This window comes from Antechinus flavipes, chromosome 3 (genome assembly GCF_016432865.1).
Source record: "Antechinus flavipes isolate AdamAnt ecotype Samford, QLD, Australia chromosome 3, AdamAnt_v2, whole genome shotgun sequence".
NCBI lineage: Eukaryota > Metazoa > Chordata > Mammalia > Dasyuromorphia > Dasyuridae > Antechinus > Antechinus flavipes.
The window spans coordinates 230,467,405-230,490,376 of NC_067400.1; the positions used below are offsets into that span (position 1 = coordinate 230,467,405).

A 22,972-nucleotide genomic window follows, 5' to 3' on the forward strand; every position below is an offset into this window, starting at 1 on the left:
AAGAGAAAACTGAGAGAAACATGATTAACTAACTTGCCCTAAGTCACACAGCTAGTAAGTGTATGAGGTCATATTTGAACTTAGTACCATGAATCTTTCTGACTTCAACGTCAGCACTCTATCCACTGTATCACATAGCTACCCTTTTAAAAAAAATAAGGGCTGTATAAAAATTTGAAAAAGCTACCTTTTGAGTTCTTTGCTTCCTATCGAGAGATCAACCAGCATAAGGGGAATAACCAACTAGTAAGAATGTTGATGAAGAAATTCTTGTTTAGAATGAGAGATTGTTATGGACTCTGAGGCCTCTTCTACATCTAAGATTCCATAAGCCTATGAAAGCTTTACCATATAATTTAGGGACTGCATTTTTAAAAGTAAGAAATATTTTGGAGTTGGTTTCAATCAAAAGATAATTTTAAAATAAAATTTAAATAAAATGATAAGGCCAAACATCTTAACCACTGTGCTCTATTTATTTTTCCATTCATTTGTACACTCTCCAATTCTACTCCCTTGGTTTTTGGAGGCCCATGTCTAGGTACCATTGGAAATATAGATAAAGAAAGATGTGACTATTTGCCACACAGTTTCCTCTTGAGGATGGAAATGCTATTGATGAAGGCATCATGGTTAAGTGGGTAGTACTTTGATAGAAACAGCATCCGATGAGTATAATTCTCTAGATATCATTTTGAGGTGCCTGCAATTTTAAAGGCTATTTTAGTTTTTGTCCATCTTTTCTTGCTAAGACTGCTTTTCTTTTTCCCCAAGAAGAGTAATAAATGGTATATTAAGCTGACAAACCCAACAATTCAGTTAAGAAATTGTAATAGAGTGTGAAGCTGGAAATTGCAATGTTAACACTTACAGTCTCTCTGACACCATTTACTCTTTTTTTCTTCAATGTTATTAAAGAGTCAAGTGAGCACAGAATGTGTAGTCCATGATAAAAGCCAGAGGGATTATTACAAGGTATGTGGCCCAAGCAAATTCTTCTTTTGCTCTTCTGTGAAAGGAGTGGACCCTCTGTGGCCAAAATGTCAGCAGACAGCCAGCAGCAGGTCCTAGAAGTGAAATGAAAAGAAAAACTGAGTCTTTTTTTTTTTTTAAGAACTTCATTGAGTTGCTGACTATTGTTGAGAGCTTAGGTGATAAGAAAGAGCAGTCTGAATATAGAATTTGAAATTATGAGTACTCAAGTGGAATTTGTAAAGTGCTTTGTGTCTGACTTCAAGCTAGAAGAAGATGTTCTCTGCCTAGGGAAATACAGGCATCCCAAAATGATAGGACAAACAAAACTATAAAGAACAGAATTTTAGAAAGAAACGTTCATAGCCTAGGTTCTTATAAAAATTCTTAATTCTTTCAACTACTATATATATATGTATGTATACATATATACATAAATATATATGATCGATATATGAATGTTAGTTTCCTTAAAAATTGAGGAATTTTTTGTTTTTTTTCAGCATCCTAAGAGAATATCCAAGATTATTTTCTTATTTATTTTAGGAAAAAACTTAACTACTTCATCAGATATTAGGACAAACTTCTTAATTGCAAAGGGGCAAAATCAAAAGCATTATCAAGAGATATATAATCATGTTCAGTCATTTGTTTAGTCATTATTTCAGTCATATCCAAATCTTCATGAACCCATTTGAGGTTTTTTTGGCAAAGATACTGGAATGGTTTACTTTTCCTTCTTCAACTCATTTTACAGATGAGGAAACTCAAGCAAACATGGTTACTACTTGTCCAGGTTCACATAGACAGTAAATCTCTGCGGCCGGATTTGAACTCAGGAAGGTGAGACTTCCTGACTTCAGTTCCAGTGCTCTATCCACAGTACTACCTACAAGTAATTATATAATTATGGGATCTGAGATTTATGCATTGGAAGGACATTAGAAACTATCTATCTGGTCTAGAATCCTTGTTTTATAGATTGATGAACTGAGAACTGCTGAGGCTAAATTACTTTCCTAAGGCCATATTGGTAAGAGATAGACAGAGAAACAGAGAGGGAAGGAGAGAAGAATGGAGAAGGGGAGATAGATAGATGGAGAAAGAGAGAGAGGGAGAGAGGGAGAAAGGGAGAAGGAGGGAGGGAGAGGGACAAAGGAAGGGAGAGGGAGGAGAGAGGGAAAGACAGAAACAGAGACAGAGAGACAGACTTGTATGTGAAAGAGAGAGAGAGAAAGAGAGAGAGAGAGAGAGAGAGAGAGAGAGAGAGAGAGAGAGAGAGAGAATGGGAGGGAGAGACAGAGACAGAGACACAGCAATATAACAGAGATTGTGCTAAGAGTTTGGGATACAAAAACTAGAAAATAGGATGGTTCTTCCTCTCAATGAGTTTACTTGTCATGAAGGAATATATCATACAAAGGGGAAGCAGAAAGGAGGATTGGTTTTATACTTGTGGAGGTAAGGCAGCCAGGGCAGAAAGTGATCATGGATAGAATGAACAATGTGGCTATAACTTGAGATGATGTAGGGATCCCATGTAAGAACTCACTACTTATCTAATTGGCTTTAGCTTGGAGTCAGTCATCTTTGGCAAAAGGTACAAAACCCCTTTCTTCTGACTATAAGATATTCTATTATACTAGGGAGATACATGCAGACTAAAGGTAAAAGGTTGGAGCAAAATCTACTATGCTTCAGGTGAAGTAAAAAAGCAGGGGTAGCCATCCTGATCTCAGATCAAGCAAAAGCAAAAATTGATCTAATTAAAAGAGATAAGGAAGGGCACTATATCTTGCTAAAGGGTAGCATAGATAATGAAGCAATAGCAATATTAAACATATATGCATCAAGTGGTGTAGCATCTAAATTCTTAAAAGAGAAATTAAGAGAGCTGCAAGAAGAAATAGACAGCAAAACTATAATAGTGGGAGATCTCAACCTTGCACTCTCAGAATTAGATAAATCAAATCACAAAATAAATAAGAAAGAAGTCAAAGAGATAAATAGAATACTAGAAAAGTTAGATATGATAAATCTCTGGAGAAAACGAAATGGAGACAGAAAGAAGAACACTTTCTTTTTGGCAGTTCATGGAACCTATACAAAAACTGACCATATATTAGGACATAAAAACCTCAAACTCAAATGCAGTAAGGCAGAAATAATAAATGCATCCTTTTCAGACCACGATGCAATGAAAATTACATTCAACAACAAGCCAGGGGAAAGTAGACCAAAAAATAATTGGAAACTAAATAATCTCATACTAAAGAATGATTGGGTGAAACAGCAAATCATAGACATAATTAATAACTTCACCCAAGAAAACGATAATAATGGGACATCATACCAAAATGTATGGGATGCAGCCAAAGAAGTAATAAGGGGAAATTTCATATTTCTAGAGGCCTACTTGCATAAAATAGAGAAAGAGAAGGTCAATGAATTGGGCTTACAACTAAAAATGCTAGAAAAGGAACAAATTAAAACCCCACAGTCAAACACTAAACTTGAAATTCTAAAAATAAAAGGAGAGATCAATAAAATTGAAAGTAAAAAAAAAACTATTGAATTAATTAATAAAACTAAGAATTGATTCTATGAAAAAAACAACAAAACAGACAAACCCTTAGTAAATCTGATTTAAAAAAGGAAAGAAGAAAATCAAATTGTTAGTCTTAAAAATGAAAAGGGAAAACTTGCCACCAACAAAGAGGAAATTAGAGCAATAATTAGGAGTTACTTTGCCCAATTTTATGCCAATAAATTCTATAACTTAAATGAAATGAAAGAATAACTTCAAAAATATAGCTTGCCCAAACTAACAGAGGAAGAAGTAAATATTCTAAACAGTCCCATCTCAGAAAAAGAAATAGAACAAGCTTAAACTACTCCCTAAGAAAAAATCCCCGGGGACCAGATGGATTTACATGTGAATTCTATCAAACATTTAAAGAACAATTAACTCCAATGCTATATAAACTATTTGAAAAAATAGGATTGAAGAATTCCTTTTACGACACAGACATGGTACTGATACCTAAACCAGGTAGGCTGAAAACAGAGAGAAAAAATCGCAGACCAATCTCCCTAATGAATATTGATGCTAAAATCTTAAATAAAATATTAGCAAAAAGATTACAGAAAATCATCCCCAGGATAATATATACTATGACCAAATAGGATTTATACCAGGAATGCAGGGCTGGTTCAATATTAGGAAAACTATTAGCATAATCGACTATATCAATAACCAAACAAACAAAAACCATATGATCATCTCAATAGATACAAAAAAAGCATTTGATAAAATCCAACATCCATTCCTAATAAAAACACTTGAGAGCATAGGAATAAATGGACTTTTCCTTAAAATAGTCAGGAGCATATATTTAAAACCTTCAGTAAGCATCATATGCAATGGGGAAAACCTTTCCCTGTAAGATCTGGAGTGAAGCAAGGTTGCCTACTATCACCATTATTATTCAATATTGTATTAGAAACACTAGCCTCTGCAATAAGTGTCGAGAAAGAGATTAAAGGAATTAGAGTAGGCAATGAGGAAATCAAACTATCACTCTTTGCAGATGATATGATGGTATACCTAGAGAACCCCAGAGATTCTACTAAAAAGCTATTAGAAATAATTCATAACTTTAGCAAAGTAGCAGGATACAAAATAAATTCCCATAAATTCTCAGCATTTTTATACATCACCAACAAAATCCAACAGCAAGAGATACAAAGAGAAATTCTATTCAAAATAACTGTCGACAGCATAAAATATTTGGGAATCTATCTACCAAAGGAAAGTCAGGAATTACATGAGCAAAATTACAAACAACTTTCCACACAAATATACTAGGCTGCTTTGCTATAAAGAAGTACAAGATATGCTTTATTTTATATGTATATATATATGGAACTATTTATGGGTTAAGTTTAGAATTTTTTAAAGTTTAATTCTTGTGAAAGAAAACATAGTTTCTGATTTTATTTGATTTATATTTGATGTGGGACAAAACTAACACAAATGAAATAATTACATACCCATTATAATGTTAACTGTATGGTTCTAAGTACAATAGGATCATTGGATAATAGATTTACAACTAGAAGAGATCTTAGAGAACATCTTATTTGGCCCTTTCATTTTATAGATGAAAAAAGTGAAGTCCAGTTTCCTTGGTTGAATGACTTGCATAGTTAGTCATACAGGTAGCAAATATCACAAGTGTAATTAAATCTATACCTTTTCTTCCATATCACCTTGCATCTAGTTAAGAAAGAGAGATCATTGTGGGATAGAATTACTAGAGAGGGCTTTAAGCAGATGTGCCCGGAAGAGGCACATCTTGAACTAAGCCTCGAAGGATGAATATAGTTTAGGTTTCTTTGTGGAGAAAGGAAGCCATTCTACAAGGAAAGACTAATAATAAGAAAGGTGAAATGCTGAATATATGGAACATAGGGAGAAGATGAATCTGACTAGAGTAGATATGGTTTATTGGAGAAGGGAAATAAAACTGCATAGGTACTGAGTATACCATTATGTAAAGACAGTGATTGCCTTCAATGTCTCTTCTAAATCTATGGGACAGAGTTAATGGGCATTAGTTAATAGGACATACTAATTATTACTGTATATACTAATTTACATTGTTATAGACTAATTATCATTGAAGGAAATTTGTAATGAAAATGGCTAGCTTTTAATATTCCTGAGGAATATTAAATATAAATACATATAGATTTTGTATGCATGTATAATATATTGGAATCAAGTCATATGTATAACTGTTTTTTAAAAAAGTAAAATTGAAAATAATCCTTTCATGGTTTGACATTTAAGTGGTACCCCATATAACTCAAACCAATAGATTTTTGTACCTCTCCTGTCCAGTAAGAGAGACAAAAGTACTTCATAGGGATTGAATGATTTAATTGGATAATTAGTTTTGTTCTCATTTTTGCTTTAATTTTCAAATTATCTTCCCCTATTTTAAAAAAATTACCCATAAATAAAAAAATTAAAGAAGTTTTTTTCATAGTTTGTGAATTATTGGGAGTTAGATTTACTGATACGTTGACTTATTTTTCAGGATGGATTGCGATTCTGGGGGCTATCTGGTTACTAGTATTAGCTGACATCCATGACTTTGAGATAATACTACATAGAGTGGAATGGGCCACCCTTCTGTTCTTTGCAGCACTATTTGTCCTAATGGAGGTAAGAATTCAGAAAAGTTCTACTGACTCTTTAATCATTTTCTTGCCTTTGACATTCCATATTGTAGCTAAAGAATACCAGTTAATTTTGACATGGCATTTTACACATATCAACTGACTTGAAAACTAAGAGAATTACATGGACATTTCATTCACTTACTCATTCAATCTTTATTCAGCAGTCTAGCATTTGTTGACAATCCCAGGCATATAGCAGATATTAAATAGGTGACTATTAATTGAGAAATTGATTAGCAAAGGCTGATTATATATATGATATTTAAGTAGGCAGGTTTTTTTAAATCAAAAAGTTTTCAGCAGAAATATTCTGAAAACTGAACTTGAGAGTGGTGATATTGGTATGGTTTTTGTGCCCTGAAATTTGCTCCAATGTTATCTGATATACTGTGGAGTTTGACATCAGATGTATCTGAATCATAAAAATTCAAATATTAATGTTTCTGTGGTTTATTTTGCATAATAAATGGGTGTACTTGATGTCAGCATGCAAAAGGATTCCATTAGGAAAATAAGTGAAGAACTTAGAATGTTTCTGTTTGCAATTTTAAAAAGTTTCAAAATTCCTGAATCTGGTATGTAAGATATTCACTATTAGGTTATCTGCAGCAGAGTCATTTATTTTTCAACAATAGATGCTCCTATGGATTGTCTTAAGCCCAATGAAGTCTTCTCTGTGTTGGTGGAGAAAGTACAAATTCATATATCCTTTAAATATTGAAGTATACATATGTTTTACTTTTAAGACAGTTTTAGAAGTTGTAATCTTCCTCTGAGAGTAAGCACAAAGTTAAAAATAATCACAACAATCCAAAACTTCACTAAGTATGTCAACAGAATAAAAAAAAAATTTCCCAAGATACTGCTTCAATGTTGTGATCAATTCAATTTCATTTTTCCATGGAGGTTGGGGTTAAATTTCTTTTTAAAATATTACAATGGCTAAGATGGCAGAAAAAGATAATGATGAATGTTGGAGGAGATGTGGGAAAGCTGGAATACTAATACATTGCCGGTGAAATTGTGAACAGATCCAGCCATTCTGGAGAGCGATTTGGAAGTATGCTCAAAAAATTATCAAACTGTGCATACCCTTTGACCCAGCAGTGTTTCTACTGGGCTTATACTCCAAAGAGATACTAAAGAAGGGAAAGGGACCTGTATGTGCCAAAATGTTTGTGGCAGCCCTGTTTGTAGTGTCAAGAAACAGGAAACTGAGTGGATGCCCACAATTGGAGAGGCTGAATAAAATATGATATATGAATTTTATGGAATACTATTGTTCTGTAAGAATGACCAGCAGGATGAATACAGAGAGGCTTGGAGAGACTTACATGAACTGATGCTAAGTGAAATGAGCAGAACCAGGAGATCATTATACACTTCAACAACAATAAAATTCATATACCATATCAGTTCTGTTGGACATGGCTCTTTCCAACAATGAGATGATTGAGGCCAGTTCCAATAATCTTGTGTTGGAAGAGAACTATCTACACCCAGAGAAGGGACAATGGGAACTGAATGTGGATCACAACATGGCATTCACACACCTGGTGTTTGCTTGTATTTTATTTTCTTTCTCATTTTTCTTTCAAAATAAAAATTTGAAAAAAATTGAAAATTAAAAAAAAACTTTAATACACACCCACACACTCACACAAAATGAAGTACTACAATGGGACAATAGTATAATAGATAAAGCACCAGCCCTGGAGGCAGGAGGACCTGAGTTTAAATGTAGCTCAGATGCTTAACACTTACTAGTTTTGTGACTCTGGGCAAATTGATTAACCCCAATTGCATCTCAACAACAACAACAAAACAAAAACATAAAATACTCAAATCATGAAACTGAAAACTGCAAAATTACAATGACTAAGCATGGCTTCAAAGAACAAATATAAGAAAATGTCTTCCCCTTTCTCCACCTCTTTTAAAGAAGCTAGAGGCACACAATTGTAGAATATAGAATATAAACACCAGATCTCATCTATTTATTGACTGGTTTTGCTGGGTGGCCAATAGATAGTACAGTGAGTTTGTAGTCCGGAAGACCTGAATTCAAATCCAGCCTCAGATACTTCCTAGTTGTGTGACCCTCCTAAGCAAAGCACTTTACCTATGTCTGCCTTAGTTTTATCTATTGTAAAAGAAGAATAATAACAGTATTTAGTTCAGAGGGTTGTTATAAAGGTCTGATGAAATATTTGTAAAGCACTTAGCACAATGCTAGGCACATAGTAGGTATTTAGTAATTATTGTACTTTTCTCTTCTTTTTTCTCTTTAAAAATAAAATATATTATAAGGGATGTCTCTGGAATGGGAAGAGGTGAGGGATACAAATTAAGATATAAGTTAAATATATTTTAAGAAGGAAAAAATAGCAATCCAATTTCATCTCAAAGAAGAGATATGAAGAGGCACCTCTCTCATTTCCTTGCTGAGAGAACTCTCTAGTTAAAGAAAATTCAGGAGAAATTGGAAGTGTGAATCCAGTTGCAAATAGTAAGAACTTAAATTTCTTCAGCTCTCCCACAGTCTTTGAGAAATGGAGAAATATGGGTGTGTAATACTGCATATATAATAATATTGGTTTGGTTGATATGTTGGTTAGTTTTATTCACTGAACTATTAAAAAAAATCTTTGATGTAAGGGATAGTTCTCTTAGAAGGACAGGATAAAGAAATATACTGAAAAATGTAGTTGAAATAAATAAGACATTAATGTTTTGTTAGGTAAAATATATTATTTTATGCCTAGTAATATATTTGATAATATTTATATAATTTTATGAATGCTTGAACTAGTTTTTATATTTTATTCCTTATATTCATAATAAGTGCTCGGTTTGCATTTACATAATTTACATGATGAACCAATAAAATCCTAGGTGTAGATCCTCCAAGCCCATTTATGCTAACTTTTAGGATAGTTTTGTTTCATAGTGTCTGTTTTTCTTGTTCAGTAGTTTCAGTTATTTCTGACTCTTTGTGACTTCATTTGGTATTTTCTTGGCAAAAATAGTAGAGTTGTTTGCCATTTCCTTCCATGAAGAAACTGAGGTAAACAGAATTAAGTGATTTGCTCAGGGTCACATAGCTTATAAACGTCTGAGGCTAGATGTGAACTAAGATTTTCCTGACTCCAGGTGCAGTGTTCTATTCGCTGAATTATCTAGCTGTCAGTATCTAGTATGTTTTATTGACCAAATGAAGCATTGCTAAGTGGGATATTTTAGGAAGGTATTGGAGAAAAAAGAATGGAAGGAAGGAAGGAAGGAAAGAAGGAAGGAAGAAATGAAGGAAGGAAGGAAAGGAAGGAAGAAGAAAGGAAGAACATTTATTAAATATTTATTATATGTGCTAAGATTTGGAGATACAAATACAAGCAAGGAGAATGAGGTTAAAGGACTTATTACTTGAATCATTTCCTTGATTCTTTTTCCTTCTATATCTACTTTTCCTACTCTTCCATCTGAAAGCTTTCCCCCAATTTATCATGCACACAAAGCAAAGAGAAGTATTTTGTCAATTCTAATAATTTACTTTAGACAAGCTACTTTGCTACTATCAACTGGGTAATTTAGACTCACTTTGTATTTAGGCTTGAGTTATTGAGAAAGTGACTTCAGCTTTGTACTTCATTTTAGGGATAAGTATAGCAATAGAAGATAATCAAGATCCACCACACTAAATTCTGTGGGTTATGTGGGAGAATTGTATTTCCTCTGGATCAATATTTCATCATCCTTATAATCATCATCTTCTTTCTCTCCTCCTCTTCCTCCTTTCCTCTTCCTCTTTCTTCTCCTCTTATTTTTTCCTCTATTGAAAGCTGTGGGTACTTTCTTTCTTTCTTTCTTTCTTTTTTTTTCTTTTCACATCCTTCATTTATGCTACTTTACTTTGGAAATTAAATTAGTATCACTGACAGGATGATGTAATGGAAAGGACACTGTTGGAGTTTAAATGTTGGAGTTCTTGTTCTTCTCAAAACACAGCCGGTTTAGCTTAGAGCCCTCCGAATATCTCCAAATCCAAGGGTTTTGTCCTTCAGCCTCTGCCTCTGCTTTCTTCAGCCTCTAACCAGCACAAAGATGGAATGAATCTCTTGTCTCCTTCACTTGGGGCTCGGTTAGCTTTCTGGTGAGTCTTTCAGACCAGCTTGGTCTCAGTGGGGGAAGTGCAGGAGCCCAGCCACCAACTGCAGTGGTCTGAGATGAAGATGAATCTGGTTGTCCGCTGAACTCTCGACTCAGTAGCTTCTTCCTCTGAAAACTCTTCTTCTGCCACCAGCCAGCCAAATGGAAAATATTCTCTCTTGCCTCAGAGAGAGGGCTTCTGCAGTAATTCCGCTGAAATCTCCCAAAGTGCTCTGTGTCTGCACCAGAGTGCTCCTCTCCAATGCAGCTGAACTCTCTTCTGCAACCAGCCAGCCAAGTGGAATATATTCTATAGCTCTCTCTTCACTGGCCTTATATCTGAATCCTCTGAGAGAATGGGATTATGGGTTTTCTCCCATGGTGCTCTCTGGCCCTAAGAGCTTTAAGGGAGGTGTGAATTCACAAAGGTACAAGGTTTACTTTGTGAATCTGGCAAACTTGTGAACTCCGATGAGTAAAGGTGTAAACACAAGCATTGTACTAATTAGTTCTACTTAATGTCTTGTTTCAGGTCCTGGCCCAAAACATCTTCTTGTAAGATTAAATCAACTCTAATTAGTTAGCAGTTTGTAAAGATTCCAACAGGACACTATTTGAAATGAGAAATTAAAGGAATGGATTAGATAACTACCAAGGTTCTTTCTAGCTCTATTTAGAGTACCTTCTGTTAGTCAGAGGGAACAATATTTAATAGCCATATTTCAAACAGCTGATGGACTTTGTTGTTTGGTGGTTTGAGACATGCCCAACTCTTTGTAATCTCATTGGGGTTCTCTTGGCAAAAATACTGAAGTGGTTTTGCATTTCCTCCAATTCATTTTACAAATGAGGAAACTGAGACAAACAGGGTAAAGTGACTTGCCCAGGTTCCCACAGGTAGGTAATGTCTGAGGCCAGATTTGAATTTAGGATTTACTGACTCCAGCCCTAGCAGTCTAAATGCCCTGCCATTAGATCATTGTCATATTTGTTTTCCTCTGATATTTGGTACCAAACATATTCTAATATGAAAATGATCATTACAGTAATAACATTAATAACACTAATTATTTCTTTTTCTTCCCAGTTGTATTTAAATTTTTAATTTATTTGTAGACCAGAGTCTATCTATGTCTTATAATACTTTTAAATGATTTTCTTTATATGATTCTTTTAGATCTTTCTTTGTAACTTTACCTATTAATCTCTCTTTTTTTGTGTTCCTCTCTTTTATTTACATCTCCTTGAATAATTAGATGGTCCAACTGGGGCAGAATGTTCTGGCTGCAGTCATTTTGTGGGAAGCCTTTGTTCCCAGCTTTTTCTCAGCATATAGCCTTGTTCTGTAAGCAGTTTCCTGGTGATATGTACTAGGTGATTTTCCGTGGGAAAGTACTAAATTTGAGAATTTGTCAAACTGTTTCCTTTATCCTCTATATCCTAACAATGCAGATTGGCAGCAAAGAACATCCTCTTGAGATGGACATGTGGGCGTTTAAAAGAGTGTATAACCTTCCTCTCATCAACTTGTAATCCCACACATATGCAGAAGAGGGGCTAACCCCCATACTCTGTTATTGTCCCAGAGGGCATGGTGTTAGGAACAAAGCTGTTTCTTACTTGTTGACTGAGTCTTTGTCTCCTAAATCCTGAGGTGTTCTCTGTGCCTATATTTAAAACCCTGGGAAGTATGTAGTACAAGCTGGCACATATGACTTTTCTGAAAACATGAATTGTTGGAACATGCATGCAGAGATTCTCACTCAGGAGCATCAAACTTCTGTAGTCACACTATTCCAAAAGGAAAGTCTCTCTTCTCCCTTTCACTTCTTCCTAGACAATGAACTCTACTAGCTGAAGTAGAAACCAGAAAGCCAATTTAATTCAACAGTTATTAAGCATTCAGTATATGCACCACTCTAGGATATATGAATACAAAATAAAGGAACAACGATAACAACAACAAAAACAAACAAAAACCCCTCAACTCAAAACAAAATTGCCTGTGTTTTCAGAGAGTTTATACCTTTTGGATGGATATAACATATGAGTGGATTCATGGATAAATAAATTTAAAATATACACAAAGTGATATAAAGTAATTTCAAGAGGGAAAAACACAAAGAATGGGAAAGGGAATGGGATCTGAAAAGTCAGGATTTGGCATCAGAGCTGAAAGTACATTGAGAGAATTTTATTAGGCAAAACTTTGCTAGATAAAAGCATTGCTGGATGCCATTCTTGACATGAGGGACAGACTCTGTACAAACACATAAAGGAAGGAGAATCAGTGTTCTGTGACGGAATAGCTAATTTGACAATTTTGGATGAAATAGGTGGAATGCAAAAGGAAATAAATCACAGTAAGACTGGAAAAGTAGATGGGACATGGATTGTGGAGGACTTTAAATACTGAACTGAAGACTGTGTATGTTATTTCATAATCAATAGGAAAACAACTGAGATTTCTAAGTGATTGACAAAATCAGTCTTGTTTAAAATCCAGAAGTTTTGGATTTCTTTGTTTCTAACTCTTGCCCACTAGCAGCCACAAAGTCAGTCAGTCAATCAAAAAACTTTTATTGAGAGCTTATTAGATGCATGACATTATCTTAAAAACTGGGTATATCATGAGATTAAAAAAAATAGTCCTTTCCTCATATTCTAATGGGAAAGGGAGACAACATGTAAATAAGTAAGTATAAGACATTTGCAGGGCAAATACAAGTAGAGAGATAGGTATTTGCAATCATCACATCTATTGTATATAGCTGATATTTGCCTGTATGACTTAGTTGTCTTGACTTTCTTCAATGTGGTCTCAGTGGGATGGAGAAAATATAGATGAACAAGCATGGGATGGAGGGAAAAAAGAACTAGCCGTTAAGGATGGGTTGTTATCAGCTGAATGCTCTCCTTGTTAGGACACTACAAAGAACCAATGCTAGGCAAATGCTGGCTTGAATGTTGTGGCTCATTTGCTTATCTGTGCATTGATGAGGTAGGTTATTGCCAAAATAAACATACTATGATCCATATCTGAGGCTTCCACAGGGCTGTTTGCATTGATTAATGCCTTGCCTATTATAATGTGGGAAAGTATCATCTATTGTCTTTGCAAAGATGAATGTTGAAAACTGTCTTTGTCAGTATTTGGAAAAATAAAATACTATTAAAATAAAAAAAATTAAACAATCCACAGTATGTCCCAGTGTACAATAGTCTTTCCAAGGACAGAGCATGTATATGTAAATACAAACATGAGGAAAAAAAACAACCAAATAACCAAATTCTCCCAAATTGTACCAGCCTTCCATAAAGCAGTCTAATCTAATTCTGCTGCTTTCTTTCATCTAAACATCCTCATCTTTACTGTCCCAGTGCAGAGACTTAAGATACACCTGTTTTTATAAGTTGTCTACATATAGGTAACTTCAAAGTAGGAGTGAGGCAACTCTTTATTAGGATTTACTGAAAGGAATTATACTGCCTTTTTACTTTTATCCTGCTATTTTGATGATAATAATATGCACCCCATTTTCCCTGGAGAAGGCTTATTTATATCTGCTTCTGGAGAGCGATGTCATATTTCATTGTTGTGGATTTGTCTAACTTAGAAAAAGATTCATTTATTAAGTCATATCAATATATGTGCAATAGAAGAGACCTGGGGAACGGGTCCTTAATTGGCCTGATGACAAGGGGAAGCCACAGCTGATGAAAGCTAACTCCTGATTTGATCAGGCAGTATTTTTTTTCCTGAGTAGCATCTCTGAATTGGCCATCTCCTTCCCATAATTACCCTTACTGAAGGGATATTAATAGACACAAATAATTACACTCACCTTGCAAAGTTAGAGGGTGGGTATTTAAATTTTACCTACTATATTTTAAACATTTATAAAATTCAAAGGGACATAAGAGAAGAAGCTTCATCAGAAGCAAATGGAAATTCTAAACTAGCCCAGCATGGTCACCGCTTTCTCAGGATCTAATGAACAACTGTAAAACAAGTAGCTTTCATTTTGAGCTGGTGGATTAGCGAACCAATATCATCACAGAAGCAAATATTAAGAGTTTCTGACTAAGGTCTTGGGAAGTATTATTGGCTTAGTCACTGACATGTATACCTTCTTCCTGTAGAATATTTTGATTGTTCATTAATGTTTGTTATTCTGGTAATATTTTTAGGTATTATTGGCTTAGTCACTGACATGTATACCTTCTTCCTGTAGAATATTTTGATTGTTCATTAATGTATGTTATTCTGATAATATTAACCTAAAAAAAGAGAAAGAAATAAAATAATTATATTTATTTCAAAGTTTGCCAAAAAAATAATAAAAATCCTTACTACTGTTGTGTTGTACAGTTGGTGAAATTACCAAGGGGCAACTGAGACAGAATGTCTTCAGATCTCTACTGACAGAGCCAAGATCAAGCCTCATCATGATGCCCAGTGTGTTTTTCACTGTTTAACCTCTTGTGCTATTTAACTGAAAAGAGGGCCAGTCAGATAAATGAGAAAGTGAGGCAATGCCAGTTTTAAATACTGTCACAGTGTGGCTCTCTTGTCATTTCTTGAAGATTTAGGATTCTAACTTTTATGTCCAAGGATCCTTACTGGTATGAAATTCTAGGTTACACTTTGCTCATTTGTTTGGGACTTGTTTGACTCTTTGTGATTCTATTTAGGGATTTCTTGGCAAAGGTACTGAAATTGTTTGCTGCTTCTTCTCTAACTCATTTTTGTAGATCAGGAACTGACGCAATCTGGTTTACATGATTTGCTCAGGGTCAGACAGGTAGTAAGTGTCTGAGGCTAGTTTTGAACTTAGTTCTTTCTGACCCTAAGCCTGGTATTTTATCCACCACACTATTGAGCTACCAAGATTATCCTTTGGAGATAACTTCTCTGGCTTATTTTTCTCCTAGCTAGGTATAATTCACAAACTTTAGTGTCTTGTTTTGTCTTACTTTTAAGCCCTCAGATTCACAAAATATCAAAATAACACAGGTTTCTATTTGTTCAGATGAAAAAAAATCAGAAACTGCCTTTACCCACTTTCAGGAGACTTCTTTTATCCTTAAAAAGGAAAGATTTTTTTTTTTTTAATTCTGATTAATTTTTAGAGGACTTTTCTGTAAGTGTTCCAGGTCAGTGTTTGCTCTTCCCTTCACTCATTGTTATGGCTCTACTCCCCACTATTGACTTAATCACAAATTAGTTATAAAGTGCTTAGAAGTCCATACACACACACACACACACACACACACACACACACACACATGCATTTACAAATATATACATATATATAATATTTTCTAGAAGTTTACAAATCCATATATATATATATTTACACACACACATGTGTATGTATATAGTATATGTGTGTGTGTTTATATTTACTTGCTTATGCCTATCTGTATCCATCTCCCAGTAACATAAGGGAAATGTTTCCTCTTTTTCTTGAGGAAAGGGATTATTTTCATTTTTGTTTTTATGTCCCTAGTTTTTAACATAGTGTCTGGCACATGTAAGTTATTGAACATATGTTGAATATCTGATCAGTACCCTCAGTTACTTCTGCTTTTTTGATTGGAGCCCTGGAAGATAGAGGAAATAGTCCTCCTAAAGGTTCCTATTACAAAGGCCCAATTCCCAATCAATTCTATGATTCATTTCTCCTTACTGCAATTCAATTTTCTACTTGTTTTAAACTCTACAATCATTATGCCCTTCTACCACATACCCTCTGCTCCTGCTCATTTTTTTTTTCTGTTTTCTTTTATATATTGTTTTCCTCTATTAGATTGTAAGCTCTTTGAAGGCAAGGACTGTCTGTCTTTTTCTTATTTGTACTTCCAGAATTTATCACAATGTTTGATACATAATATGTGCTTCATAATGTAGGTATTGACTGTATTACATTGAGTTGAGTTGATTATGAATTTGTTGAAAGCACCTTCTTTTCCATCTCTTAATATTCTATGTGAATGTAAGAAAAGATAAAGCCACTTATATATATTACTACTCTACTTTTAATCCCCCAATAATTATTTCTAAAAAGTAGATAAAAGAATTATTTTATGGAAAATTGTGTCTTTCAGATTAAAAGACAATACTAGTGTTGTTTCTAAATGGCAGTTTCATAAAACAATCTACTAATATCAATGAATAAATATCTTAACTATTTAGAGAGAAATAGTATCATATAAAGGGTAATGAGTGAGCCTCAAAGCTCACAACCCCTAAAAGGTTCCTGACTAATTCTGGGATTGGACAGAAACCTAGAAGTAGGAGACATTTGCTTCTGTAGTTTTTCCTGAAAGTTTTCTTATCCTTTTTACTCAGAAACTTAAGATAGATATTGGGACAAGTATAGAGATTTGGGAGTTTAAAGAAATTTGGAACCTGCTCCTAGCACCAGAACATTGAGATCCCCAAAAGAAGAAAGCATGTTTCTTTATTGTAAGATGAGTAAATTTATCTAAATTTACAAAATTAGCATATTTTCATATTTTCAAGTTACCACCGAATATCTACCAATCTGATATCTTTGGGCACAATCACCCACTTAGTCTTAGCAGAGTAAATGAGCTCTTATAGAGCTGAGAACCTATTTGTAACTATCATGGATGAAAGAAAGAGCCAGGGAGTAGGTGCTATTATTAGCTGATACTTGAAGTATATCTCAGCTAGTCATTAAACTGCATTTGGTTTTGCCCTACAGCAAAATACTGAGACTTTGAGCATATGGAAACATTTCATTCTGCAAATTATTCTGATAAAACAAAGACACATGATTTGCAAGTACAGTTGAGATGTCCATTTGTGGGTGTTGCTAAGAAAAGCAGCTATATCTCTTTATCTGACAAGTTTCCTGTGAATATGAATATTCCTTTGTGAGCAATTAAGGGGGATAGGAAAAAAAAGGGAGCTCTTGTTCCAACATTCATGGTCTTAGTTTCAAAGTCTTCTTCTTGCATTGCTTTACCACTGAGGACTTGTCCAATAAATATCTCCAAGGATCCATATTTTGCCAATAGATACCTTCCTAAGACTATAAGTTGCTTGGTTTGTTAATGATATAGTATATGAAGACCTTTAAAAAAATCTATTACCCCTTTCAGAAATTTTATCTTCTTTGGGAATAGTGGTATTTTAATTTGGCTATCTAATAGCCAAAAAATGTAAATCTAATGAGATATTTAAAAATTATATAAGTATACACACATACACACACACACACACACACACACACACACACACATATATATATATATATATACACATACATAGTTTTAATGTTTGCCCAGGTGACATTCTTAGAGCAAACCCATTTTTTGGAGTCTGAATGTCAATAGCAAAAAATTCTAGGCCAAGGGAGAAAAAAAAATCAACAAATCATTGTGACTAGTGGCATTTTTAGTGAATAAATGTGTGGGTGGAAGAAATTATTAACTTGATGAGTACACTTCAGCTGGTTGTGTTGCTGTTTTTCAAAATTCATACTGTACTGATTGAGAATATATATGCTAGAGAGTATATTAGCTGTAAAATAGATGAAGTCTTACAGAAGTTAAGGAGGCTTAAAATGTTTACTTTGCTGCATGATAATGAGAATATGCTGAAAGCAGCCTGGGCAGTCATAATGGATAAATATCTATTTTTTACTCAATAATAGCATGTACATTCCAGGGGCTAAACTTGATGTTGTGAAATTGATTCTCTTCAAAAGCTTTATGAAAAAAGCAAAACAAGTGATATATAAAAGCACTCATATTATAGCCAAGTATCTTCCAAGACAAGCAAGTCTTTCAAAAGAAGCATGGAAAAGAAGAATAGAGTTTTAGAGCACTATTTTAATAATATCTTATTTTTCCAAATATATGCAAATGTTGTTTTCAACATTCACCTTTGCAATACCTGGTGTTCCAAATGTTTTCCTCTTCACCTTCCTTCCCCTTCCCCAAGACAGCAAGCAATCTGATATATGTTAAATATGTGTCATTCTTCTAAACACATAGAATACCATTTTTGACTACTCTCTTTGACTTTATTTGGCATATACTTTCGTGTGTGTGTGTGTGTGTGTGTGTGTGTGTGTGTGTAAAATCCCCATTAGAATATAAGCTCTTAGAGAATAAGGATTATTTGATTTTTTTTTTTTAATTTGGATCCCCAATGCCTAGCATGGTGTCTGGTGCAAAGGAGATACATAATAAATGCTGAGTAATTTTTTGGATTGAAGTAAAAATTGATTTTGGATGATTATTAAAAATAAAAGAAACTCTTCAAAAAAAAAGATTATTACCAACATATTACCCTTTAGAGCTGCTTGTCTCTTGCTGGTCAAAATGTAGGTGGAGCCAAGATGGCAGAGAAAAGGCATAGTCTCACCTGAATTCTCTCTCAAACCCTTTCAATCACCTTTAAATAATATCATAAACTGAAAGAATGCCAATCAGTTGGGAAATGACTAAATAAATTGGGGTATATGAATGTAATGCAATATTATTGTTTTATAAGAAATGATGAGCAAGTTGGTTTCAGAAAAGCCTGGAAAGACTTACTTGAAATGATAGTAAGTGAAGTGAGTAGAACCAAGAAAATATTATACACAGCAACAAGAAGATTATGTGATGATCAAATATGATGAACTTGGCTCTTTCCCAAAATGAGGTGATTCAAGCAATTCCAATAGACTTGTGATGGAGAGCACATTCAGAGAGAGGACTATGGAAAGGGAATGTAGGATCACAACATCGTATTTTTACCTTTTTTTCTTTCTCATTTTCCCACTTTTAATCTGTTTTTCTTTCTTGCACAGCATGATAAATGTGGAAATACATTTAGAAGAAATGCACATGTTTAGCCCACATTGGATTATTTGCTGTCTAGGGGAGTAGGGAAGTGGGGAGGAAAGGAGAAAAATTAGGAACACAAGGTTTTGCAGGGGTGGATATTGTAAACTATATTTGTATTTATTTTGAAAAAAACTATTAACATTAAAAAATAATATCATAAAACAATTCCTGGAGCAGCAGAACCCACAAAATGATGAGGAGAAATAATTTTCTAGCTAAAGACAACTTAGAAGTTCAGCAGGAAAGGTCTTTCACATCTGGTTGAGAGTGGAGCACAATCTAGTGCAGACCATTCCAGTATAGACCCAATCCCAGAAACTAGAAGCAGGCCTTAGGAGCCATTGAATCAGCATAGGCAGCAGTTGCTCCTTAGGTTCTCAACCCAGAGATAGTAAGGGAGTTGAACACTTGATGAAAAGAAAATTAAAGGGATCTCTGCTAGAACTGGAGCAGGACTGTTACTTTGCCCTTATTTGGAACTCAGTCATCATCCTAGATGGCAGTCCCAAGGTTAGGAGGAACACTAGCACACCAGAGCTTGTGACTGTGGTAGAGCAGGTTCCAAGATAGAAGAGAGTGTTTATGGTCACTCATAGATCAGAGTGCAGACCAAGAGAGTACTTAACAAACCTCTTCTTCAATCATACCATCTTGGAAGAACTGAAAATTTATAAGTTTCTAGAGATATCTCTGAAAAGAGGTACATAAAACCCCTGAAGCTTGAGAGACAGTGTGCCATTCACCATGGAAGTAGAGACCTACTTTAACAGAGTTAAAGAAACAGTCAAGAAATAGACTGGGAAAATGAGCAAGCAAGAAAAAAATTCTGACCACAGAAAGTCACTATGGTGACAAGCAAGATCAAAACACACTCAGAAGAAGATAATAAAGCCAAAGCTCCTATATCCAAAGCCTTCAAGGAAAAATGTGAATTGGTTTCAGCTCATAGAAGAACTAAAAAAAAGATTTTGAAAATCCAGGAAGAGAGTGATGCAAGAAAACTACGAAAAATGAATCAACAGTTTTGTAAAAAAGACATAAAATATACACCTTAAAGACAAGACTAGGTATGTCCATCAAATGGAGAATGGCTGAACAAGCTGTGATATATGAATATCATGGAATATTATTGTTCAACAAGTAATGATGAATAGTCAGATTTCAGAAAACCTGGAAACACTTGTACTATGAAGTGAAATGAGCAGAACCAGGAGAACGTTATACATTGTGTATAAGTGACATTGTGTGATGATCAACCATAGTTGGCTTATTTTTTCTCAACAACACAATGAATGATCCAAGACAAATACAAAGGACTCATGAAGGAAAATGCTATCCATGACTAGATAAAGCACAGATGAATTCAGAATGTAAATAGAAGCATATTTTTTCACTATATTCTTTCTTGTGATTTTTTTCCTTATCTGTTTGTATTTTCACAACTGTAACTAATATGGAAATATATTTTATAAACTATAAACTATATCAAAATGCCTACTTCCTTTGGGAGGGGAAAAAGGAAGAAAAATTTGGAATTTAAAATCTTATAAAATTGAAAATTTTCTTGACATATAATGGGGGAAAATTACAACAAAAACAAGCTAAGTCAAATGGTTTTAAAAAAAGGTTCAAAAAGCCAATGAGGAAACAATGCTTTAAAAGGCATAATTGATCAAATGGAAAAAGATGCACAAAAATTTACTGGAGAGAAAAACTGCCTAAAAAGTAAACTTGGTAAAAAGTGTAAAAACTCATTGAAGAAAATATTTCCTTAAAAATTAGAATTGACCAAATGGAAGCAAATGGCTTTATGAGAAATCACGAAATAATCAAACAAAACCAAAAGAATAAAAAAAAAAAAAAGAAAACAAAGTCAATCTTATTGAAAAAAAAATTGACCTGGAAAATAAATCCATGAAAGATAATTTGCAAATTCTTAGACTACCTGAAAGCCACAATTGAAAAAAGAACCTAGGCATTATCTTTTATGAAATTATCAAGGAAGCTTACTTAGATCTTTTAGAACTGAGTAAAATAGAATTAGAAAGAACCTATGATTCACTTCCTAAAAGAAATCCCCAAATGAAAACTCCCAGAAATATTATAGCCAAATTCCAAAATTCCCAGGTCAAGGAGAATCCAGAAAAAAAGAATTCAAGTGTTATGGAGCCATAGTCAGGGTAATAAAAGATTGAGCAACTTCTAAATTAAAAGACTGAAGGAATTGGAATATGATATTCTGGAGGATAAAGGAGCAGGGATCAAAACCAAGAAACTAAGTATAATCAAAGCATTCAAGGTAAAAATTGATATTCAACGAAATAAAGAATTTTCATGTATTCTTGAAGAAAAGATCAGAGCTGAATAGGATATTTGACTTTCAAATATAAGATTCAAGAAAAGCACAATAAAAGCAAAATCATAAGGTACTTAATGTTAAACTGTTTACATTCCTCCATGGGAAGATGATACTTAAAATTCATAAAAAACTTCCTCATTGACAAATGGGATCAGCTTCTTTTAAGAATCAGAATTCAATGTAAATTGAAGCATATTATTATCATCTTAGTTTTTTTCATGTCTTTTTCTTTTGGTTTGGTGGTTCTTTCACAATATAGCTAACATGGAAATAAGATTTTGAAAATTTTGCACATATAAATTTTGCACATGAAAATTTTGATATATGACCTATATCAAATTGCTGTTTTAGGGAGAGGGAACATGAGGGAACATGAATGAAAATTCAGAATTCAAAAATTTTAAAAATGATTGTCTTTACATATAATTGGGGGAAATAAAATGTTATTTTACAAAACAAACAAACAAAAATGAACTTTTTCATTATTAGGGCAGTTAGGAGGAGTATATATAGATAGAGGACACAGATGTTAGGAAATGATATCTAAAAAAATAAAACTAAGGGTGAGAAAGGAATGTATTTGGAGGAAGAAAAGGGAGAGACAGTAGGGTCGATTATCTCTCATCAAGGAGACAAGAAAAAGTTTTTACAGAAGAGGGAAAGAAGGGTGAGGTAAAGGAGAGTGCATGAACTTTATTCTCATCAAAATTGACTCAAAGAGGGAATAACATACACACTCAATTAGGCATAGAAATATATCTTACGCTATAGTAAAGTAGGAAGAAAAGAGATTAAAAGAAGGGGGTGTAGATAGGGGAGGGTGGTCAGAAGGAAAACATTTTAAAGAAGAGACAGGGTAAAAGAAAAGAGAGGGAAAGGAACAAACTGGGTTGTGTATGGGGAAATAAGATGGGGGAAATATAATAAACATAGTACTTATAAAAAAATTGAGGCTAGTTTTGCTGACTAAGGCTTCATTTCTCAAATATATAGAGAACTGAGTCAACTTTTTAGAAATAGGAACTATTCCCCAGTTGATATGTGATCAAGAAGGTATGAACACTTTTTAGATGTAGTCATAGCTATCTACAGCCATATTAAAAAATGCTACAACTCACTATTGATCAAATAAATGCAAATTAAGACAATTCTCAGGTATTCTCTCATACCTATGCAATTGGCTAATAGGATAGAAATGGAAAATTATGAATGTTGGAAGGGATGTGGGAAAAATAAGATATTAATGCACTATTGGTAAATTGTGAACTGATTCAGTCCTCCATCCTATCTCCCCTTAACCCCAGTTTGTTCCATCCTCTCTCTCTTACTCTGTTCCTTTTTGAAAGTATTTTACTTCTAACCATCTCTCTCCCA

At 34.0% G+C, this 22,972-nt stretch overlaps 1 protein-coding gene across 1 annotated transcript in view; it reads left to right on the forward strand.

The window, feature by feature from the left end:
- OCA2 (OCA2 melanosomal transmembrane protein) overlaps nucleotides 1–22,972 on the forward strand; it is a 533,107-nt gene that overhangs the window by 252,249 nt on the left and 257,886 nt on the right. Inside the window, exon 18 of the mRNA XM_051990569.1 lies at nucleotides 6,078–6,205. Within this exon, the coding sequence (XP_051846529.1) occupies nucleotides 6,078–6,205 (128 nt within the window). The remainder of the gene's footprint in view (nucleotides 1–6,077; nucleotides 6,206–22,972) is intronic.